The 24,706-nt window shown below is 34.3% G+C and overlaps 1 protein-coding gene across 2 annotated transcripts; it reads right to left on the reverse strand.

The window, feature by feature from the left end:
• Window positions 1-430: 430 nt before the first annotated feature.
• On the reverse strand, window positions 431-23,299 carry LOC102661979 (uncharacterized). 2 transcript variants are annotated; one of them, XM_026128484.2, is made up of 14 exons: window positions 22,999-23,299; window positions 22,230-22,911; window positions 18,884-22,046; window positions 16,421-16,558; window positions 5,219-5,387; window positions 4,971-5,123; window positions 4,340-4,483; window positions 3,934-4,011; window positions 3,588-3,841; window positions 2,033-2,239; window positions 1,856-1,948; window positions 1,654-1,758; window positions 1,142-1,552; window positions 431-765 (listed from the first exon to the last, which is right to left on the reverse strand). In XM_026128484.2, exons 2-14 carry the CDS (start codon window positions 22,691-22,693, stop codon window positions 640-642), a joined length of 5,505 nt encoding a protein of 1,834 aa, XP_025984269.1. In that variant the 5' UTR covers window positions 22,694-22,911; window positions 22,999-23,299; the 3' UTR covers window positions 431-639. The 2 variants fall into 2 exon arrangements, with proteins under 2 accessions (XP_025984269.1, XP_025984268.1); XM_026128483.2 differs by having other exon boundaries at window positions 3,934-4,017.
• Between the last annotated feature and the right edge of the window lie 1,407 nt (window positions 23,300-24,706).

Below are 24,706 nucleotides of genomic sequence, written 5' to 3' on the forward strand. Positions count from 1 at the left end.
AATTTATCAGTCAGTTAATAACGAATTTCACCAAGGAAAACTGAAAAGGGCTAACTTTTTTTTTTGAATGAAAGGGGCTAAAAAAAACACTAAAAGCCACGAGGAAAGATCATCGAAGTAGCATATGCTAAAATATCAACATGGGACCCTCCATAGTATTGACATAATTTCATTTATTTGCTAGCAAATCCACAACTTGATTGGCCTCGTGTAAGGTATGAGAACCGAGACCATCTGAAAAGCTAACTAATGAATGAAAATTAGGCCAGAGTTGAATATAGTGTTTGACAAGTAATTACAACTAGTTATATTCCTCATGAAAATTCCTTTCATCTAAAACATAGAGTAACAGAATCCCAGAGAGTCCGAGAGAGTATTGGTTCTTACGATTAAAAAAAGACCCAAGACATGTAATGATATTGGAAAACGATTATTATCCAAAGAATATTTGTTTCTATTTTGCTAAATCAAACATTAAGTGAAAACGAAGATGTTCACAGCCAAGGCTAAGGCATATAAATAACTCCGTTTACCAATTAGCAATAGCATGTACTCGAATATAAACATAATCCAAAAGAAATTTACTACTAAGATTGTAATATATGAACCAGAAAGGTTGTAATTGCATCCTTCACTTTCCTAATCCATACGATGTCTAATTAATTCTGATCTAATATCTGTTATCACATCCTCTGCCTCATGGAGTAGTGCTTCAAGCTCTGCGACCTTTCTTTTATTTTTTGATGAGGTCTGTGCTTCGGTTTTCTATTGATAAAACAGTAGTTAATGCCATTTTTTGAAACAAGAACACGACAGTGGAAAATTTTAAAGATGGAACATTCACATGAAATATGAAAAACAAAATAAAATAAACGCACAGAAAGTGAAGGCATAATTTAATAATGTATGCATCTAACTAGCAAGTAAATAACTTATTCTGTTAGTTAGAACTGGGAGAAAGTGACAAGATTCAAGAAAGAAATCTAGAACAGAAACAACTAATTAGTAATCTCAATCCCAAAACAAAGACTAAAAACTCCAAACATTGTATCTCAAATATTAAAAAAATAATACTTTATTTCAAAATGTAACTCAACTTAAACCAATGTACAAATAATACATTTATCTTTTTTATACTTACTTGAGGAAGATACTGAGACAATGCAGCCTGGATGGTGGTTTGAACCTGACTGCTGATCTCCTGCATCTCATTTTGACGATCCGATAGACGAGCTTCTATCTCCTTGCGTTTCAGCCGCTCCTCCTCTAGACAGGACTCAACCTCAACAAGTCTAGCTCTTATTTCATTGCATTCTTTCCTAGCATTCTCTGTCTCCTTCTTTTGGGCATCCAGTTCAGCCTGCAGCTGTTGAATTGTACTTGAGCTTGATGATGATGACCTTAGTCCTGCTCCAAAACCTTGCATAAATGATTTCTTCCCAACCATTGTCTTGAAGGCAGTATCAATGTTTTCTTGTTCCGTTGTTTCCACCACTTCCGGAGAATCTTCTATTTGACATCTCTTCTCATTAGTTTGTTCAGCAACTTTGTCCTACAATGAATTGGTACAACAATTGGTCATTTAGAGAAGACGGGGAACATCAAATCAAATCATATATAAGAAAATATAGCAGTAATGTAAAATGCAGTTACATTGATTTCCTTAGATGCTTCGTCAATCCATTCCCCATTTCCCCTTTTGTGTGTCAACTGGCAAAATGTCTGCAAATCAGGCTCCTTTCCGGTCACTGGGTCACGCTGTTAAAATTATGTTTATTAAACATTATACAAAAAATGTCATAAAATTAGATGAGACAATCATAAGAGCAAACATTGAGTTCAACAGAAATCTCACTGCATCATTGCTGACAGCTAGAAAGGATTTTGAGCCTGCAGTATGATGTATCCGGTGTTTTGCCTTATTTGCCTTGTTTTGTACGCTCATTATCTGAAGATTGACATAGAGCATGTTATGAAATTTATTGACATTCACAGGGCAGAATGGTGCATAGACGTGCATAAATTAATGTACCTCAAAATAAGGGCTGCTAAAATAATCAACCAAGAATTGCCAATCAGAATCATTAATATCATCAGGGACATGCTTCAAGGCTTCCTCCTTTGTTTCAAACTTTAAGTAATAATCATGAAGCCTGGAGCGCCAATTCTGATATAAACGGCCTGCTGTACGCAGAATAGCCTTCCGTACCATATCTGTATCTCGAAGTCTCCAATTGTTCTGGGAACAAGAATTAAAGCAAAGAAAGCTACTTTACCCAAACAAATTTGAATAGATTAATATTAAGAAATGAAGGATAAAAAATTTACACAAAACAGACCAAATAGAGCAGCCTTACAAACAACAAGGCAAGATTTCACTTAAAGCACACATACACACAAAGAAGTGAACAAGCTAGAGTGATAGGAACCTAGTATCTTGTCAGAAAAAAAAAAGGGAATTGTCACCTTAACAACAGCCTAACTTGCATATCTTTGAGGGTCTGCACCTCCCTATCCCAAAGGCCCCAATTTTCTCCTTTCCTCTCTTCTTCTATTCTATTTAGGATAATATAAAACTTAAGTGTCATTCTTTAGGTTGTAATGTTCTTCTCTAACTAAAATTAGTGTTTCACCTTGATAGGTAACCCATGGTGACCTTTTATATGCGGATTGAGTGAGAATATTAGAATACTACATAAATGAGAAGCTCCCTCAGAGACATAAAAGATCTTACTTAAAGTGTGCACAGATACAAATACAATGGAGTACCCAAAATGAATATATATACACTATACGAAATTTCATAAGGCTCTGAACACATGTTTGCTCTAATAACTTTGTACTTAGTCACATGATTAATGGTACTACACGAAAGTACAAATAGAGAGCTTATGAAAGAAAATGGGGAAAAATTAGATATATAATCAGAAAATTAATGGTACTGCACAAAAGGACCAGTAGAGAACTTAAGAGCAAAAAGAGACCAACTGGAGCGGCCTTACAAACAACAATATCTTAGGATGAAATATATTCTACTAATAGAAACAAAGAAAAGAAAAGATCAACAGGGTGAAGTAAATCAGTCTTTGCACATAAAAGGATTGGATAAAAAGAATCACTAAGTAATTATCATGATCCAAATAGCCCAGACTAGTTCATATATCCCTCTACTTATTTCTGCATAACAAAATGAAAACTGTTCAGAATTGTATAAAAATCTAAGGTATTATGAATTCTGGGAATGATATAATAAAGGAGTTTAGAACTCTGTCTGTTTTTCTAGTGTCCAAAAAATCTATCAGCACATTCAAATCCACATTTAGACCACTCTCACACCCACAATCACAGCCATGCCTTTCCTTTATACTTCCACAAACAGATGATCCCTCATGCATACCAGCATCCTTGGTCAAAGTCAACAATTTGCTCAAAGGCAATTTTACATCTCTCTCTGCATATTAGTTAAAATAAGCCCCATTCCCAGGGAAGCAAAATCAAGGAATGCCGTCCACAACCAGCAAAAAAGTAAATTTATCCAATAAAGGCATCGTCAATCATCTACAAATCACAATTAAAACCAAACGTACCAGAATATTTTGCACTATTGTATCCCTAGTACTTTGTGGAACTTTCTTCCACTGGAGCACATTAAGACGGGCATTTTGGCGAACAATAAGAGAAAGATCAGTTATGAAATCATTGCGTCCTGGACCTACTGCTACCAGCTTTGTAGGATGAATGAGAACATCCAACTTTCCATCTGCACTCTTTCGACGCTTCCTTTGAAGCGTCAAACCTCTTGTCTGTCCTCTTCCCTTTCTTTTAGGCTGGACAGTTATATCTGAAACACAACATATAAAATAAGAGAAGTGTCAAATAAAACCTTAAAGCCAGAAAAAATAACCACCACTTAAATGAACACATCCAACTTTCCATCTGCATTTTGTTGATGGTTCTCATGATTTATTGACTCTCTTGGTTGCCATAATCCCCCTTTCCTAGGCACGTCAACTGCATCTTAAACACAAACAAAAAAAGTTGAATTGTTGTTGAAATTGTTCCTAGCAATCAATTCCAATAATGGCATACAGGACAACCAGAAAATTGAATACCACAACAGAATTATTAAAGCCAATTAATAAGTATGCCATGCCTTTAGGTATCGAACACGATATCTTTCATGGAAAAATAATCTGAACGAAAAAATGTCATTTTTTTGCCTAATAGCAATATTATACATGCCTTTTCTTTCTGACAAACTTAAAATTGCCTTTAATTAGAGAAAAGAGGGTATATAAGTAATAAACAAGACAATAAAACATATACTAATCAGTAGTACCATCCTCCTTCTCCTCCTTATATCCAGGACTGACTTCCATCATATTTGATGGATTACTGTAAAAGTTCTCGCAATCAGCATTCTCTTCACAGTACTGCCGCCTCAACCCTCGTGGTTGTTCTTGCCCATTTTTGTTGGGCACAACTGTATTTAAATACAACCAAATATTGAATATAAGACTACTACCAGAGAGAAAATTGATGACAATATAGGTAACACAGAGGATGATGAAGCAGCGAGAGAGGGAGAAACAACAGTGAAGAACTCTCTTCTTAACACAGTAACTAATCACATTACCTTAATCAACATACCAAACAAAAAAAGAAACTCCTAATATCATTACAAATGAATATTATAAAGGACCAAAATAACACTTACTGTCAGAGCTATTTTAGCCTATTATTATTAGAAAGTATTGCCATTGGATAAGCTTCTTGATATGAACAAACATTATATTTTCATAGGGAAATAAATTTTATAATAGCATGTGGTTCTCTTAAGTCCTAATATCAATACCAATCCATCATTTTTGCTAATAAGAGTCATTATAGAATAGAGAAGAGGGGAGATGAAATAAACAATAAAATAAGAGAAATCATAACCCAGGTGTTATCCTAACCACTAAACATACCTTCATCTTCTGGTTCTTCACAGCCAGGAGCAACTTCAACCATATTTGATGGATTAGTGCAACTATTCAAGTTGCCATGGGCACTCTCTTGACAATTCTTCGCCTGTGATCCTTTTGGTTGTCCCTGTCCCTTTTTCTTAGGCATAATGGTACCTGAGTCACAAAGTTGATATATGACAACAACAGTTAGCATTTTCCTGCAAAATACAAATAAAAAGGATAATAAGATAAAGTCAATCCATGTGTACCTTCCTCCTGTTCCTCAATAAAGTCAGGATCAGATTTCAACACATTCAAAGGAATATTAGGAGGAATGACGAATTCACCATCCGCACTCTCTTTAACCTCCTTCTGAACATGTGACCCTTTTGGCCGTCCTCTTCCTTTTCTCTTTGGCATGGCACCCGAAAATGAATTCTGGAAAAGAAAAATCAGAAACAAGAACAGCATATCATATTCTCTCATAGAGGAAAATCTTAGTCAGCCTGTTTAAAGTGGCATTTGGCAATGGTATATAATCATTTCAATTTACCAGCCTAGACCTAGAACAATCAATTTAATTACCAGCAGCTGCACTGTATTCAATTTCTAATCCTCCACATTCTACACAGATAACCGGACATCTAATTGCTCTTACAACCCACCAAAAGGTTTATTTTTGCAATGAATTTAATCCACCCACGCACCAAAACTAGACTCAGCCATCAGGGGCTGCAAACAGATTAGCTATTATCTTCAATTAATACAAAATACGTTATCAAAACATAACTAAACTGAATAGACTGCCTGATGCCATACATGCAATCTGAATCATTCATATTAATCTAATCGTTGTAATTAAATGTTTTCATTATTTTCACGATATCAAAAAGTTCTCACCTGATACACTCCTATTAGCAATTATGTGCAAGCTGAACAAAGGAAATATAATTTATGCATATTTAAAGAGATAACAAATAATAATAATACAAAATGGTTGCCTTTAGGAAATGACACAAGAACTTCAATACTACTACTACTACTGGTATGACATCAGCTTCAAGAGTAGAAGGAAACCATGAATAGTAGAAGAGAAAACTACTGGTATGACACACAACACAATGGGGGGAAAAGAACGAGGAAACAACAAAGTGAAAAGTAAAGAGGAACAACAAAGTTGGAGGGGGTTTCTTGATGGGGTTGTCAATGGGTGCATGGAATTGAGATAATCGTATTTCCTACGTAAACTTAGGTACCTTCGTCGTATATTAACCAGAATTGAGAACCATGCAATGCAATGGTTGAAAACAAAGAAAAGTAAAGAGGAGACTAACCGACCGGAAATGACAGACAGTGTTCAGAGATTAAAGGATGACAAGGTTGGTTTGAGAATGCGCCAAAGGGTTATTTATACAGAGAAGACGAAGCTCAAAGGTCACACCTTAGAGACAAAACAAACAAAAAAAAAAAGACTTTTATAAAGTTTAAAGTTTAAACACGACTAGTTAATTTAATGCTGAATTTGTATCTCAATGTTATTTTTAAGGTTTGATTTAAGTCTTTGAAATGGCCCCCAAAAACAAATTTAAGTCTTTAATTTTTTTTATATTTTAATCTTTAAACTTATATATGTTACTATTACTTAAAATCTGATATAAAGGTCTAAAATGAGAAAGAAAAATATTTTAAAGAACTTAACGTATTTGTTTGATTTTTTCTTAATTTTTAGAACTAAAATAACAACAATATATAAATTCAAAGAATAAATTCTATTTACTCTTAAAAAGTGAAGTTTTATTTTTATTTAAATTTTAAATAATTTTCCTCCCCTTGAAACACAAATAACTTTGCATTGCAACAAATAAAAGTTAATCCAATTGATAAAAAAATATATTCATATTTTACAAGGATACAAATTTGATTTCCATTGTTATTCTGAAAACCTTATTAATAGATAATTTGTAACTATCTTTATTAATGCTCATTGAAGTTTACTTTGACCCTAGTAAACTTTTCAGGACCCAACTTAAGTAAGCTATTATACAACAACAAAAATACTTAAATGAAACTACTCTATCTTCGTGAATTGGTGGGAAGCAATGAAATGGACTGAAGCAAGGTGGGGAGATGCTGGTCGAAAGACTTAAATGTGCAGTGTATGATGACTGAACTAGCTGCACATCAGGAGACGTAACTAAGTACAGATCACAATGGGTTTCAGGTAATTTTTAGTTATTGTCTTTTCAAATTTTATTATGTGGTTGGCATATTGGTTTCTTCCAAATGATTAATCAGTTCATTCTTAATTTGTCCCATGATTTATTTACTATTTAAATGCAGAACAGTTGGGAATGAGGATGTCTTTCTCATTTTCTTAATTAAAAAATTATGATAACAAAACTAAACTAAACACACGGCACATGCCTAAGGATATTAGGATAAGCATATATGTTATGTTCCTATTACCTTTAGTGAGGAGGAGAAGAAATGATAATGGAATGGCATGTACATTCCTATTATCTTGTGTCGCAAATTTATATCTGGCATGTACATTCCTATTATCTGGTGTCGCAAATTTATATCTGTTTGTTTCTTGGGAATGTTTTTAACCAGTTTTTTATAAAAACTTTTTTGGGAAAGAGGTGAAAATCTTACTTTTAATTTATTAAATTATATAACGTGTAACTCTTTAATTTTTAAGAAATTTATGTAAAGATTTTCATTAATCACCCATATACAAGATTTTTAAGAATCATAATTTTCATACTTGGACTCCGAAGGGGCATCGTCTTGGAGTCTTAGGAGAATGAGAACTCATTTTCATTTCATTTCATTTTCTGACTCATTCTCTTTGATTGCTTTAAGTCATCCTTTTTTCTTATTCTTTGTTTCTCAGACTAAGCTCTTCAATCCTTTCTTTTGTGCATCTTGCTCCCATGCATTTCCGGATCAACCAACCGGCTATTTACAACAAAAAGTCTTTCCTCGTTTATCAAATGTCAATCGAAAATGAAAAAAATAAAATCTGGATAAATGTCAATACTTAATACTTATTACGGGTATAAAGATAAAAATTGAAATAAATAATTCTGGTGACAAACAAAAAATCCCTATCCAACGCTGCTTTATATACAAGAGAAATTTTATATAGTAGAGTTGTAAGGCATCTCCTACAGAAGTTGATAATGATGCTTCGTCACTCGCACCGGTAATTTCTGCCTGCAAGGGAATTGACAAGTTGTTATGCATCTATGAAACACCGATATCGACATGGACACCGGACTGTAATATCTAAAATATAGAATGTGATACGGGTGTCGTGTTGGTGTCGGACATTGACACGGACGCGTGTCGGACACCGGACACGATAAAGGACTGAAGTGTCCGTGCTTCATAGTTATGCATTGACAGCACAGAGCAATTGTATGGTTACTATTTTGCCTTTATTTCTTTCAATTAGTGGCATACTAACACAGACGATAAAGAGATAGTCGATAGTATATTGGTTGTTCTGCTTTGATAAAATGCAAACACTTTCCATTCCTCTTTGGCTTTTTAGACTAATTTACTATTTACCTTAGCTTTACGATATTTCTCAAGCATGCGATGGTATTGCTCACGTGCATTTGCTGATTCGACCATGGACAGCACCAGTGAAACAGCCTCCTGAATTTCTACATCCACTTTTTTGTTTTTGGAACACCTTGTGAATATCTTCATCTTCGTTAATTAATGTCCATCTCTTGAAATAACTAGGGTTGATAATAAATAATGCCGTTGAAGATCAAAGCATGCAGGTGCATGCGTAGCTTGCCTATAACCAACTTTTTTATAAAAAAAATCAATATATATATATATATATATATATATATATATATATATATATATATTCACTTTCAGGGTATCTTTAAGTGCTAGTTATATATAAATTAAGAATAATATCTATGTAGCTCTCGGAATTTATTTTGTTCTAGTCAAACTATAAAGTTAACATCTGTTACCTTTTCCTTCACTACTTTTTGATTTTGGCCCAATGCAAAGAAATCTTTGCCACCTCCAATAAAGCGACTGGCACGAGGCTAGTATATTTGTCTTACGGGACTAATAGGGGATAATTATTACTCGTATTTGCCCGCTCTGTTATGATTGGGCAAATTTACTGTAAAGGGTCACTTTTAAAAAGTATTTACGGATTGGGGTTTCTTTTTAAAGAAATTGTAGGGGGGTCTGATTTATGATGTGCCGCCAATAGCTTTGGCGGGACAAAATAAAAAAAATTAATTTATATATTTTTTCCTAACTGATGCCGCTAATAGTTTAAGCGGGACCATGCTGAAGAAGCATGCCGCTAATACAAATGGCGGTACATGCACAATGTTTGTTAAAGATACAAATAGCTTAGCTAGCTGCAGATAATATAATTTAAGCACACACTCACTCAAGTCTACACAGGAATGCTGATAAAAACACGTGCTTCGCTTCACGAGACTGCTTCAAAGTAGCAGCCACTCATTTTATTACTAGCAAATTTAATCAGATTTAGATCATATAAAATACTAATAGTAAAATAAGTAATAATATCTATTCCTGTTTATGTCTAGAAGAATTATTAATAAATCTTACTATTTGTTTAGATAGATAGGCCAAAATAAACAAGGAATAAATGAGAAAGTTTATCCCTAACATTGCATATTTAAGAGAGTTTTAACTTAAGAAGTTCACGTAATCAGTGTTTTAAAGGAAATAATTAAGAAATTAATGAATAAAAGTTTCGACTAAAAGTTACATTAAAATTTATTAAAAAAATAAGACAAGAATACGATAATAATAGATAATAAATATTCTTCATTTAAATTGATTGACTTTTGACATTTAAAAAATCATATTAACTGTGTATTCAATTTTTAATAAAACATTAAAATTTTTATTTTAAATTTTTAGTTTTGTCTCCTAATATATACTTATTATTATAATCTTCGAATATTTAATAACATATTTAAAGAAATTGAAAAAAAATAAAGATATTTTAGTAAAATAATATTATTAATTAATCATTTAGTTTATATAAAAAAAACCTTGACAAATGATGGTCTTTTGTTTACATGCAACAAAATTTGTAGTATATTAACAATGGAATCCTTTTTTTTGCTTAAATAATAGATTTGTACCGCCATTTGTATTGGCGGCATGCTTCTTTAGCATGTGTCCCGCTATTTGCATTGGCGGGTTGCGGTCCCGCTTAAATCATTGGCGGCATCAGCTAGGAAAACATATATAAATTAATTTTTTTTTATTTTGTCCCGCCAAAGCGACTGGCGGCACACCACAAATCAGACCCCCCTTGCAATTTCTTTAAAAAGGGACCCCAATTCGTAAATACTTTTTAAAAGTGGCCCCCTACAGTAAATTTGTCTTATGATTGCAAATTTACATAATTGGGGTAATTTTTCGAAAAGATTATAGAAATAGGTAGATTTTGAAAATATTATACAATATATACATAAGTCGTGTTTTAAAATATAATTTTATATAAAAATCGTGTTTTAAAATGTAAATTTTTTAAAAAATATATTAAAGTGGTGATTCGAAATACAACTTCAAATATTTATATTTTTTTAAAAACAAAATACTAAAATTGTGTTTTAAATCACAACTTCAAAAAATTTATTTATTTTTAAAAAAATATTAAAATTGTGATTCAAAACATGATTTCAATATTTTTTTTTTAAAAAATTATAACGTTTTGAAGTTATATTTTAAAACATGATTTTTTTATATGAAATTATGCGACTTATCTATATAATATTTTAAAAATCTATTCATTCATGTAATTTTTTAAACAAATTACTCCACTTATGCAAATTTGCTGTTATCATCCCTACACAGTACACACGAATAAGACTTCCTATGAAATGGAAATAAACTTCTCCAATCTCCTCATGTGAAAATAAATAATGGGCACTTTCCCAAGAATAAAATATATGCAATGATAATTATCATGTTACCTCCTAACAAATGTGGAGATATTTTTTGCAACCTCATATTCCCATAAATAAATAAATTATGAAATAAGTATCTCCTTAATGTTCTGATAATCATATAAGTTTTTATTTCTTGTAATTTTTGGAAATAGATTGTTCCTTTAACTTTTATTTTGTTCATGACCATGTGATAATGTTTAGTGATGATCTGACCCTTTTTATTATTATTTTATTTTAAACTTAAATAACTTTTGGTTTTTATAAAATTATTTTTTTATTTTTTATTTTTATAGATTATATTTATTTTATTTATCATTATTCAAAATATTATCTAAAATGATTTAAGGATTAAAAATAAAACAAATATAATTTAATAAAAAAAATTGCAAGGATAAAAATTAAAAAAAGAACGCTAAGTTACCGTACCAAAAATGTATTGTTTGTTACGTTTTTCTGGCATCTAAACACCGCTAGAAATTGAATGACTGAAAATTTTCAAAATTTTCCCTTTTTCCACTTTGCGTAGTCATTTTCTCTCTCTCCTAAGAGGCTAAGCTGCTCCCTCCTCCGTTGTGTCCACACCCGCCACAAACCAACATCGATGTCTCCTCGTAACAAATCATCGGAACCAACACCGTGGTTTCAGATCTGGTGCTTGTCAACGACTCCGTGGGTCTCTTCATCACCATCGCTAACATTCATCGTCTTCGTCAGAGCAACAACACCTCCTTGCATTGCTCCTGGTTCGCTTAAACATGGGCTAGGATTCGATTCCCGACTAGGGTTCAACAACATGAAGGTTCGAGATGGTGGCGGCATGAAGAGGTCGCCCATGCCATAGGGGTCGCGAAACGTTGTCGGATGGAGCAGAATGATGCATCTTTTGCTGTAGTTGGCAAGCAAATCTTCACCCACACTGAGTTGAGTTGATGATGGTGATGGAAAGGATTTGAAGAGAGTGGGGCAACGCTGCTGTGGGAACCACACTGAGATGTTCAATGCCAAGGCCATCATCCTCTTCGGTGACATCTGGTTTCACTAATTCAATTCTGATCGAAGCCCAAATCTCGTTGGTGAGGAACACCCTTCGTGACCAAATCACGTCATTGTCCTCTGTAGTGGTAATTGAAACCCCCCAAAAAGTGATTGAGATGATGGCGAATCTGTGACAGCTAACTACGCACCACCACCAGGGGCGGCCCTCCCTTGAAGAAGTTCACTGCGCTCTCTGAGGTGAACATGGAGGACCAGGAACGGACAAAATTTTATATAGACTAAAAACACTTTTGAGTATTTTGCATGGGAAAAAACATATTTTGGCCAACTGATGATTTCTTGTTCTTATAATCTTATGTTAATTTATCATGAATACTTTTGATCCCCCCACCCCCCTCTTCGAACATCCAAAAATCAATTTAGTTTCACTACATTCTTGATGGTAAAATCATTTAACCCATTTTTTTTCCCACTTTTTTTGCCTTGTAATATGAGGTATTTTTTTGTCTTGTTATGTAGGCTACCTTTGATGATGAAGATGATTCAACAAGAGATTACATGCATTGGAACAATCTTTGATTAGCATTCATTGGATACTAGCTTGATATTTTGTATGTTCTAAGTTTGATGGATTGCCAGTAACATTTTTTGGGATGAAATGTATTTATGATCATATTAAATAATATTATTTACTGATAACTTTTTACTGAAATGTAGATAACATCAACAATATATTTTAAATTTGTCTATTTTTAATTTTAGTAATGCACATTTGCAAGACAAGTTTTTTTATAACTTGCAGGATTGACTTGCCTCATCCCCACTCTTAATGATCAAATTCTGTTCTCTGGCGCATGTATGTCTGTGCTCGTAGATTATCTCAATTGTTGCTGGGTTTTCGTCTAACCTTTGAACTCGTTTTCTTGCTGGGCACCAATGTACAAATTTATGTGCGCATCTGTAATATTCTCTGCAATGCAAACTAGTTGTCAATTTTTCGGCAAAACTAGAAAATAACTTCTTTTTATGTTCTTGATATAAACATTATTAGACTGGCAAAGTTAGTATGGTACGAACAGCAAATAAAAATATTAATAGAAGCCCCTCTTGTTTTAAGCGTTGATAAGGAAGTTGGAGAGGAAACCTACATTCTCTTTTTATCTTTTTAGTTTCTGTGAATGTTATAGAATAGTCTATGTCCAAAAATAAAGAATGAGGGCGAATTCTAGGGTGCGAAAGTGAAACTTTTTTCGCACCCAATGTAAGATCTTTGGTGACGGTGGTTCTGGTTGTGGCGGCGGAGGATTCTGCCAAGAGAACCACGATTTCCGCCATAACTCGCGTGTCGTGGTTCTGGAAGGGCTTTTCTTCGTTTTATGTGTCGAACTTGTGCCAGTTGGAGAAACAAGAGGCCCTTACGATTACGGAGGAAGAAAACAATTCCAAGGTGCCCAAGTTCTTCAACACGTTTGAGTTTATTTCATCCGTGTCTTCCGGGTTTGACCTCTTGAGGATGTTCCAGAGCAAGAGGAAGACACCGGCGGTGTTCATGTCAAAGTGCTCCGTGGCGGCGATTGTGGCGAAGTTTGCGGCAGCGGCGTGGGGGCTGAGGTTCCGCGTGGCGGAGGTCAAGGACTTCAAGATCCGGCTGCAAGGTGCGACGGAGGGGAGGAAGGGGAGGCTAGCGGTCACGGCGGAGGTGTTTGAGGTGGTGCTGGATGTCACTCTCGTGACAAAGACAATGGAAGGGGAGGGCTCCTGTTACAATCGGTACCCCAAACAGATCTCTACCATTTGATTTTTTAATTTTAAAATCGGATGAACGCGATATTTTTACCCAAACTTGCGTTGGGTGCAAAAGTAATTTTACTTTCACACCCTAGTCACCGTCAAGAATGAGATGTTATCTGGAGTTTGTGGTTGTTCTTGGTTTTAAATTTTAGTAAAGGTAGTTGTCAAATGAACAAGTTTTTGTTGAGAATTCCAATAACAAGTATCCAACAGAAAGCACTAATTTGGGCCCATTTGAAACCAGCTGACATGATCCTCTGGATAAATTTTCAAATTCCAGGTCATTTTAAAAACACCGGGCGCATAGAACCATTAAAACAAGGAAAGAGAACTCATTGTACATGCATATTTTATTTTCCCCTTTACGCTCCATTAGGGCCTCTGGTACTAACTAAACGAGAGGGATGAACCTTTCTGTCACATTCAAATCAGATGCCAATTATATAAACTTATTCTAGGAAAAAAATTTGCTAATTAAACCTGTTTAATTTATAACAAGAAAAAGTTAAATGAGAAAAGAGCTTTTAACTAACCTTGGATACTTAGCTCCAAGAATTTGCCTTTTCCCATATTTTCTCCAGATATATCCATCATCATAACACCCTTCCGCATTGACACGTATCTTTGCTGTCCAAACTTCTCTTCGTTTATAACCCTGTTAATTGCCATGCCAAAATATAAAAACCACAATAGTCTTTTATTCAACATGTTAGGTTCATGAAATTTATTTTTGTTTAACTAAAGACTATACACACCTACGGACACATCTTCACAGAGGAACTCAGCAACAGTATTTGATCTCGATTCATGAATAAAACTATCATCATTATTTTTCAGTTGGGGAAGTAGCTTACATTGTGTTGAAGCTAAAGATTGATTTGCAATAGAGAATATCTACCTTCTCAATCTTTTGTGGTATAATTGATGCATAGTCAAAGTAGAGAACAAACAATTTCAAGTTGCAGGCGTATAACTCCCTACTTATATGGCCATGCATCATACCTTCATTGGATTGACACATTTCCAAAGTGATGTTTTCCTTTTCTTTTCTTTTTTTCGTGACAGCAATGAGTAACTTAAGTTGCTGATAAAGAGTAAGCAAATTCCACTAAATATGGAGAGAATCCGACTCTGTTAGCACCTTCAGACCCCTATAAGATTCACTTATAACTAGGGCTGTGGCAACCACAAGGCCATGGCCATTTAAGTAGTTACCTTAAGCCTAAAAAAATTTATACTTTTTAAAAAATATTTATTATTAATTTGAATTATTAGGTGATAAATTTTATAGTAATATATATTACTATTTTTATTATTAAGAATTTAATTTTAAGATTGTATTAATTGAACAATTGAAAATACTTTTAAGTTCTACTGAGAATTATAATATTGAAAATCTTTATTTATTTTTAAAATAAAGATATTGCAAGAAGTATTGACAAAGAAATTCATATTTCACTAAAAATATTGTTTATTTACAAAAATTGTATTTTTCTTTCAAATACATGCATTATTTCTAATATTATTAGTAATAGTAGTAATTATTATTATTCTTGAAAGCAGTTTTTTAAACTAAAATTACTCCAATCTTTTTTATGTTACATACTAAAATCTTATTTGATATTAACTATGTTACGAAATAATTTGAATGATTGTCATTTTATATATTGAAAATAAAATGCTAGAAATACTTTATACTTTCTTATAAAACTTTGATCAATAATTTCGTAATTGATAAAAAAATAAAATAAAATTTGAAAAATAGTAAATTAAATGTTGAAGAGAAATATAGAAGAGAGCACAAAACAGAGAGATGAAGGATCTGTATTAGTGAGATGAACAACGCAAGGACAGAACAGTGAATAGAGCACGGAAGCAAAGGTCGCGGTTGGCAAGAAACAGTGACAGGTTCGCCAGAAAATGGCCATATAGGTCAGGAATGACTGGAGACTATGGAGAATAGAGACTGAAGAGGTTGGGGACGGAAAATGCAGGGAAATGCCAAAAATGTTGCCAGAAAAGGGTGTGTATTGGTGGGAAAAGGATAACAATATGTCATAACTGTGTGTAAGTGATTGAAAAAGTAGAGTTTCAGTTGTGATTCAAAGAAAGGGGAAAAATCATTGACCACTAAAATACCCTAAATAAAGTTGTTTAATGGTTAAATTAAAATAGGTTTTTTTGTGACCCACTCCAATAAAGCCTGCTCCAGGAGCAATTTATGCTATTTTGCTAGATATGGCAGCTGTGATGGCCGCTACTTCAAACTGATACACTTTTCAATTTTCGTAGCATGCTCTAGCCGCTCTATAATGCAATTCCGCGCTAGCACCACTATTTGTTGCTATTGGCAACTAGTCATATAAAAACTTAAAATAATTCTTTGCGTGAAATATGTTGAATACATTCAGCACATTGCCGATACTGAATGAATAAAGCAGCAACTACTTCCCTATCTGAATAATTAAATAACAATAATTTCCTTTGGTGTCACCATGTTTAGCATCTAAATGTTTTAAGTTTTCTTAAATGAGCTTTTTAGCACTTAAAATTATAATCTTTTTAAGAAAAATACATTCGACTTATAATTTTAAGGGTTTATCAGACATTCCTTTAATATAAGTAAACCAACTCGTGCATATAAGAAAACCAAAAGCAATCAATCACGAACGGTGACAAGGCATCTCAAACCTGCTTTATTACCTTTTTTGTTACCTCTTGAAATATCTTTGGCTCAGCAACGACTTTCCGCTTTTGGGCTTCACTGTTTGAACTACCCCTACCCACAGATGAAACTGGGGCTAATATTTTTGCTATCGACTGTTTAGAACTTGAAATTCCCTGAAAGGAAAACATTCAAGTAATAAAATACAAAAAAAGTTAAGAGGGTATTTGTTAGTCGTCATTTACAACTAACTTTTGTATAGAAAAGTTTTATAAAATGTATAGCTTTTCTCCAATTTATGGTTCTTTTTGTAGGTTTGTACATATTTTTTGGTTTAGTTTTATTTTGCTAGTAGATATACCCAATATTGAGCATTGATGCATTTTTATACTTCAATTTCAGGTAAAAATGATGAAAATTATGAAGGCTATTAGCTAGTGTCTCACTAAACGAGGCTTGTGCGCTTAGCGAGAATCATGCACTAAGCGAGACACTCAGCCCACTTAGCGAGTTGGGAGAATATGAGAAGCATCTGCGCGTCATCAGCTCGCTCACATAGAAGTGCATAGTTTAAAACACTATCGCAGGAAGCAGGATGGTCATTATATTAAACATCATAATGCAAACTAAATAGTTTATACTACATATATATTAAATACAAGAAAGAAAAAATCCAAAATTAAAGAAATTCATGATAAATAATAAGTCACACTTTATGCACAGAGTCACTATCAATCTAAGAACAAAAAAGGCATAGTAATAGTAATGAAGTGAAAGAAATGAAAGTTGATAGTGAAATTAATAAAAAAAGAACATAATGAGTTATATAAAAATTAGCATAAATGTGAACTTGGGAAAAAATGGTCTTGCAAAGAGTGAAGAAACAGAGGTAAAAACACAGATAACATTTTGTTGTATGGTCAAGGAAGAAGGGTTTGTAATCCTATTGTGTTTCTCAAGTAAAAAAGGCATTAGAAAATAGGGGAGAAATCATAATTTTACCCCAAACCCCCTAACCAATGTTGTTTCAGGGATAAAAAGGTGTTTTTGAAGCCTGTATCATAGTAACACCATTATAGCACATGAAAAGCTGCTACTTTGGCTACTATTGCAGTCACAATGACTGTTATTGACAACTACTCTGTTATTTGAATCCCACAGCAAGCCCAGGCTACTCTACTCCACTATAGCGTCACTATAACGCACTATTGACTACTTTGGTTAGACTTACGTGAGTTTAATTATTGCAGAATTTTTCAACTACTAGAACTAATGAAATGTACCAATTTATTCGGTGTTATACATATAGTAAACATATATATTTCATCTAGACATTGTAAACTGAGTTGTTGATTGTCTGCGTTGTTATTCCATATTTTTTGTTCTCAAACTATTTATGTAAATTTGTTCTGCTATCATTGGCCTACTTTTATACAAATCAAGCACAGGGCAGAATAGCTCCTAAGTGTCTCGTCATAGAAGTATGCATAAATTCAGTTACTACACGTATTTTGTAAGCAATGCCTGTAGTAGTAAGTTATAGGTAGATCGATTTTCCTACTAACAATTCCCTCTACAGGAGAATCTACTTAACTAATGTTTCCATTTTTTCTAGAGGTGTTCCATTCCACCCTATTTCCCTGATTTTTTTAACAGATCAAAGGTATATTCCTTTGAGAAATTAAAATGCTGTTATTGCTGCTTGCTGTTTCCATCCCAAGAAAGTATTTTAAGTGTCCAAGGTCTTTTACCATAAATTGTTTCAGAAAGAAAGTCTGTAGTAATAAGTAGGTTTGGCCAATTTTAGCCTCCATCAAATTGATTAACCATGTCTTCACAATAGAGTTTTGGTGTAGAGATGTCTCCAGTAAGATAGCACATCTTACCTTTCCCCTTGATAACAAGAACTGATTGGCACCATTCTTGAAATTTTTTCCCGTTGAGTTTATGTTGGGTTATTTGGAAGGAATGACTAATGTCAGCAAAGAAATGAGTGCAAGGTTTTGTAGCACCCTGGGGTTTGGCTGGTGTCTGTGTGCATAAGGCATCAAAAGACTTGGGAGTTAAAGGGTTTTGATTCCTTTTAAAGAAGTGTTTTTTATGATTGTAAACAAACATAAATTAACTATTTCTTTTTAAATATCTAAAAAATAATTAATTTTTTTTTATCAGAATCACTTTTTTTATGGAACAAACTGGCCTTTAATAATTACATATCAACAAATAATAATTACATGATTTCATAATCTATTTAATCTCATAATTCTTAGGATTTTTCAACAATAATAAACAATTCTACTAGTATCAGATATATATATCACATTACTCTTTAGGCTCTTTTTTGGAAAATGAGTAAGATATCCCCATTTCTGAGTTTGTTCAGGTACTTAAATAGTAAAAATAAATCATGGAACAAATTAAGAATCAACTCATTAGTCATTGGAAAATACCAACATGCCAATAACACCATGAAATTTGAAAAGAGGATAACTGAAAATTACCTGATATGTCGTATTGTGATATTCATTTAGTTGAGTCTCTTGAAGTGCAGCTAGTTGGTTCATCATGTCAGCCTCCTCATTAATTGGTGAAAAAATTCGCTCAAAATAATTGGGTCGACCAGCATCTCCCCACTCTGCTTCATTCCATTTCAATGCTTCCCACCAGATGCTTTCACCTTTGATGATCTTCAAAGATTTGCTTGACAACTCAGATTTGGAAAGACTTTGGAGTCTTGGGCAATAATAAAATATCATTTCTTCTATAAAAGGTCCAACATGCATGCCATTAAAAATGTTGACCAATTCAGGAAGATAGAGAAGTGATATTATTCTCAACTTGGGGAGGAAAAACACTGGTTTTTGTTCTGGTGTGGCATGACTTATCAGGGTGGTTAGTTTTGGACAGTCTTCAACAATAATCTCCTCCAAAAAGGAAAGTTTTTTAAGAGAATCTAAGGTGAAGATGGTAGTTAACATGGGGCAAGTGTGTAATGCTATAGACTTTAAGAAGAGAAAGAAGGGACTACTCCCTTCGCAGACGCTTCTTAAATTCTTCATATAGAATACACTCAAAAACTTCAACATTAGAGAAGCTGGCCCATCAGGTGAATTGCTTCCACTGACAATTGTTTCCATTTCATTACACTCTGCCAATATGCATACTTCCAACCCCCATAAATTCCTCAAATCAAAATCAGAGAGACTCTTGATGGTCATATGTCGGTCTAGGTACAAGGCTTTGAAGCGCCCAAGATTCATTTTCACTCCATTTGGAATATTCACACCATTAACAAACTTTATGCTATAGTCACAGTGTTTAAATTTTGTCTCCAGTTCAGGTGGTACACGCGATATTAAACGTCGCATATGTTGACCAACAACCAATCTGAAATTGAGAGATTTTTCGGCTGGTATGAATTCCAAGAGGTCAGCCTTTGGGATATATATACTCAACCTCTGCAAATTCCATAATCCAAAAAAAATTTCCCCCAAAACACTAATAACATTCTCATTCCATTGCTCATCTTCAGGGTCAACGTTGATGCTTAAATAATTCAATTGAGTAAGATTTGATACCAATCCTGGAGGAATAATTGTTGACCTGGAAGTTCCATCAAAGCAGAGGCTTAAGATTTGCAGGTTGATCAATTCTCGGATCTCTATTGGCAGATGGGTGATCAAAGTCCCATCAAGATCAAGCTCTTTGAGATTCTTTAGCTGTCCAATCTGATGTGGTAGTTCCATGAAGAGATCACAGCCTCTAAGATAAAATTTCTGAAGTTGTATTAATTTAGAGACAGAAGGGGGTAAATCCCTTATACTAGTGTAGGATAAGTCCAAGTGTTGAAGCAGGGGCATGTGGTTGAAAAATGAGTCAGGGATATCCATCAAATCAACATTGCCCTGCAACAACAACACTTTGAGTTTAGGGCAATCTGGTGATTGTGGTAATTCACATATTTTATTGTCCATCAATTCTATCCGAATAAGACTATGCCATCGTCCAATGTAGGGTGGCTCCGTCAATCCTAATGCACCATGCCTTAGGATGGAAGGCTTTGAGGTGTGCAATGATTTTATTATATCATAGGTTTCTATTGGCAAATAGACATCTCCACTTTCATATTTCAACAAGACAAAACGGTCTAGAAGCTCCTTCATGTGATATTGTAATTGCCTTCTGTATTCACCAAGTTCTTGCGTGTATCCTAATATTATCTTGGCCCAATCAGACACCAAGATATCATCTCTCACCCCATTTTTAATGTTGTGAACAGGCAAACTGAGTTCAAGGCAAAGCTTTTGTGCATCATCAATGTCTTCCCAGATAATATTTACGAATGCATTGACCATGACTCTACTAATGCCAATTCGGTCACTATCTTGATAATCATAGGAAGGATTCAGACTGCTTAATTTGTCAAGTGCAAGTTCCCACTGTTTAAAATCTTGCACATACATAAGATACTTTGACAAAAGGACAATGGCAAGAAGATGACCATGGCATTCCTTAACTATTTCCACTGCAATTTTCTGAATGGCCATTGATGAACTTACCATGCTACTGCTGATACAACTGCCCACATAGCTGCAGAAGACTTTCCAAGGCAATAGATGATCCTGGGTCCAAATATTCAAATCCATTGTGCATGCAATTCTGAAGTCACCATCTTTCTCTGCTTGTGTTGACGGCTCAGTTGTTATCAACACCACAATTCCAGTTGGAAAACGCAACTTTTGGAGGTCCAGCTTCTTGTTGCTATCTGCATCCACTACAATCACCAACTGCCCATTGCTTCCCATCTTTTCTTCAATGAAAAGTGTACCCAACATGTTATCAACTTCCATCGGCCACATGTCATCAACTTCCATCATCGTATTGATTTCTTCTTGAACTCGAAACTCTGCATCAGTCTCATATGTTGAGGCATTGATCCATAGGGCTCTAAGAAAATCTTTGTCAATTCCGAACATGTTGTGCTTATCTTCAACGGCTGCAACTATTTTGTCCACTACATATCTTTTTTCAGCCAAGTTTCTGGTTAACAGTCTGATATAGCGTGAACAGTAATCCCCACAAAACAAAGTTTGAATTAGTTGGTTAACTGCGAGGTCAACAGTTTGGTGGAGAATGGCTTCTGGTATTGCCTCAACATCATTGCGGCTGAAGATGGATCTCCTACCACGTTCTACTTTACTTATTATTTCCATTGGCATAAATCCCTTCATAGATCCCAGTGCCTTCTTTGTTAGTACACACCATGGTTTGTCCATAACAGTATCATCACCAGTGGACAATAACTGAGCTTTCCATTCAGGAAATGCACTAATCCAAGATCTTAAAATATCTTCCTCTACTAATTTCACAGGATAAGTCAACACAAGGCTGATAAAATCTCTTATCCTCATCAAACCTGACAGCTCATTGTATGAAAATTCATCTTTATCTGACAATGTTCCCTCCGCTTCACCTGACAGCTCATTGTATGAAAATTCATCTTTATCTGACAATGTTCCCTCTGCTTCACCTGACAGCTCATTGTATGAAAATTCATCTTTATCTGACAATGTTCCCTCTGCTTTATTTTGAAGAGTTGAAAATTTAGAACTCAATATACTTATTGTATATTGAACAAATTCTTCAATCTCTGTATATTGAGGCCTGAAATTTTAAAGAAAATGAAGAATGCGAAATCATCACCCAAGAGAAGCAAAACAGGAGAAGATAATAGAAGAGTAGTTTTCAACTTTTAAATACCATTTGCATCAAACATCAAACATTTATAATAAATTTGGACCCAATTTGCAAATTACATCTTTCATGAGATGAGAGCGGGTTACTTACTTATTTCGGATATACCAACCAGAGAGATTGGCCACTTGAGTCAGAGCTTTTCTCCATGTCTGCACTGTCTCCATCCCCTTTTTATTTACCAAGAATCTTTCTTCGTATTTCGAAAAGGCTTTCTCGTACCATCCAGTCTGTTTTCGCACATCTGATGGATCAACATCATAAAAAATAGGCAGAACACGTCTTGGCGAAAATTCAACGCAATGGAAGATCTGTGATAGTTCATGCAAACACTGAGTGGAGAAAGCATAGTTCTTGGAAAGGACCACAATGAAAAGGCGAGAATCCTCAATCGCTTGGTCGGGTGCTCTGGATTCGTCTTTGAAGGCAACGATGCCTTTTCTTATGAGAGCTTGAAAAAGAAAGTCTGTGAAGTTGCTGCGTGTGTCTGTAGCGTGGAAGCTGAGAAACACGTCATACGAAAAGGAGCTGCTTTGGGTCAAGGCCGAGGAAGCCATTGCAATGGCAAAAGTGGAAGTAAAAGGTTGCTTGTGCGTGAAAACTAAGGACAAGTATTTCTAGATTGATTGATGAAGGTAAGAGACCATCTTGTCCACAAGGCTCAAGGGCAAGCTGCGGATTGGTGGAGTTGGGGAGCACACGGATTGTGCTAGTGGGGAATGGTCTAGATGTGCCTGTTTTCCGTCAAGACAGATCCAATGGTACAAAAGCTCAGCTGAGAAAATAGTTGGAGTGAGATAAAGTGTCAACATTGAATAAAAGCGAAAAAGTTGAACATGAGAGAAAAATCATAAATCTAAACCTTAAAATTTTTGTTCGTGTGGGAAACATTGCCAAAGCACTCCGATAAAGAGGACCGAACTGCACAGATAAAGAGCCATACACAAATGCGAAAAGACATATGCAGTTGATCACGAAACAATTTATCGGTAGAAAACTTGTTTGGATAAAAAAAATATTACTATAAAAGAAAGCACCAGTTTAGAGTAGAAGCAAGCTCAAGCTCATAAAACAAGAGTTAGGCACTACTAAAACCACTCTATGTTAGGGATTTACTTGGAGTGTAGTCAACACAAAAGATCCAAAGAACCATTCTTCAAAAGTCAAAACCGTGAGTGACCCACCATTCACTAAAATGCTTCACCTGATCAGCAATACTACTAGCTAAAAATAATATACAAAACGACTGCCAAATAAAGAAACAGCAGAAGCTCCAAGAGATTGCTTGTCCCTCAAAAGAAGCCAAAAAAATACCGTGAAGCTTCACCGCAACCAACCATTAATTGCTGCAAAGGTACGATAAAACATTAATGATCTGAAACCAACTAGTCAGAATGAGTCAAAAAGAAAATTTTGTTTCCAAAAGTCACTTCATTCAGCACAATGTAGTTCAGGAAGAAACGAGCACCCTCATGGTTGTCAAAACCGTGATTGTACTTTCAACTCGTGAAGGTCCTATAAACTTAATTTGTATTGACTCATAAACTCAGTTTGTTCAATATAAAAAATATATTAATATTTCTATATATAAAATCGGCTCGTAAACTTGTAAAATGGTGATTTTGATAATCATGCCTGTGAAACGGGTTTGAGAGCTTAGTAATTAAAGTTTGTATAACTATGAGTATCCTAGTTGACATCCACACTGCAATAAAGGGAAAGGACCCAAAAAAATTTGGTCCTAGAAACTTTAATGGAAAATATTGATATCATTTTTAAATGAAAAAAGAAAGCTTTAAATCTGAGAACAGTAGGAGACACTGAATTAACTCTACTTGTTAAAGAGAGCAGACCTTTGTCTCTTTTAGTTATGGCTTTTAGGAGCATGTGCAAGGAAGGACCTTAAATAAAACCCGCAACATTGCATGATAGTTTGTGAAAGTTTACTTTAAAACAAAGTTGGCATTGATTTCATCCTTTTGAGTTTTTTTTAGTGGCAGCAAATTGCCAAAGAGAAATAAAGCGAGAAAAGAGGCTTTGGGTGTCAAACTTTTTCCCTTTACTTTGGGCAATCTACTTTGGCAAGGATGATCCTTTCAGACAGAATTTTTTGGTCTAGACCACAAGTATTCTCAACTCAACTAAGATCCTATTCGAGTCGTATAGGAACACCTGAGCTTCAGAATTAATGGATTTAATATTATGTGTTAAATTGATATCTAGAGGGTGTTCATCATATCAACTGCACATTACTTTTGTAAGAATCTGTACATCGTTCTATTTATGGAACAGCTTAGACTGTGATCGAGGATGCTATTTTATGATTGGTAACTCCAATCTTTACTTATTTATCATGTATAAGCAATATTATATAATTCCCATTTCATGTTTAATTAATGGGCTTTAGTTGTTTTAAGCTAGATTCAACTGACATGAATAACAAGCATATCAACATCATCAACCTCTGTTGATTCTTGAAATGAATTAAATATCTTGGCGATATATGTTTATATGATTTTATGTAAACAATGAGATCACGGCCAAGTTCTTTCATTGAGATTCGGGTGTAC

This window comes from Glycine max, chromosome 5 (genome assembly GCF_000004515.6).
Source record: "Glycine max cultivar Williams 82 chromosome 5, Glycine_max_v4.0, whole genome shotgun sequence".
Classification (NCBI taxonomy): Eukaryota; Viridiplantae; Streptophyta; class Magnoliopsida; order Fabales; family Fabaceae; genus Glycine; species Glycine max.

Bases quoted from the DNA above. Each gene is read 5' to 3' on its own strand.
- LOC102661979 (XM_026128483.2), bottom strand. From the start codon at position 22,693: ATGGCTTCCTCGGCCTTGACCCAAAGCAGCTCCTTTTCGTATGACGTG. The intron at 1,949-2,032 runs GTACATTAATTT...GTCAATCTTCAG, and splicing joins TTAGCAGCCCTTATTTTGAG to ATAATGAGCGTACAAAACAA. The intron at 1,553-1,653 runs GTAACTGCATTT...AATTCATTGTAG, and splicing joins AAGCATCTAAGGAAATCAAT to GACAAAGTTGCTGAACAAAC.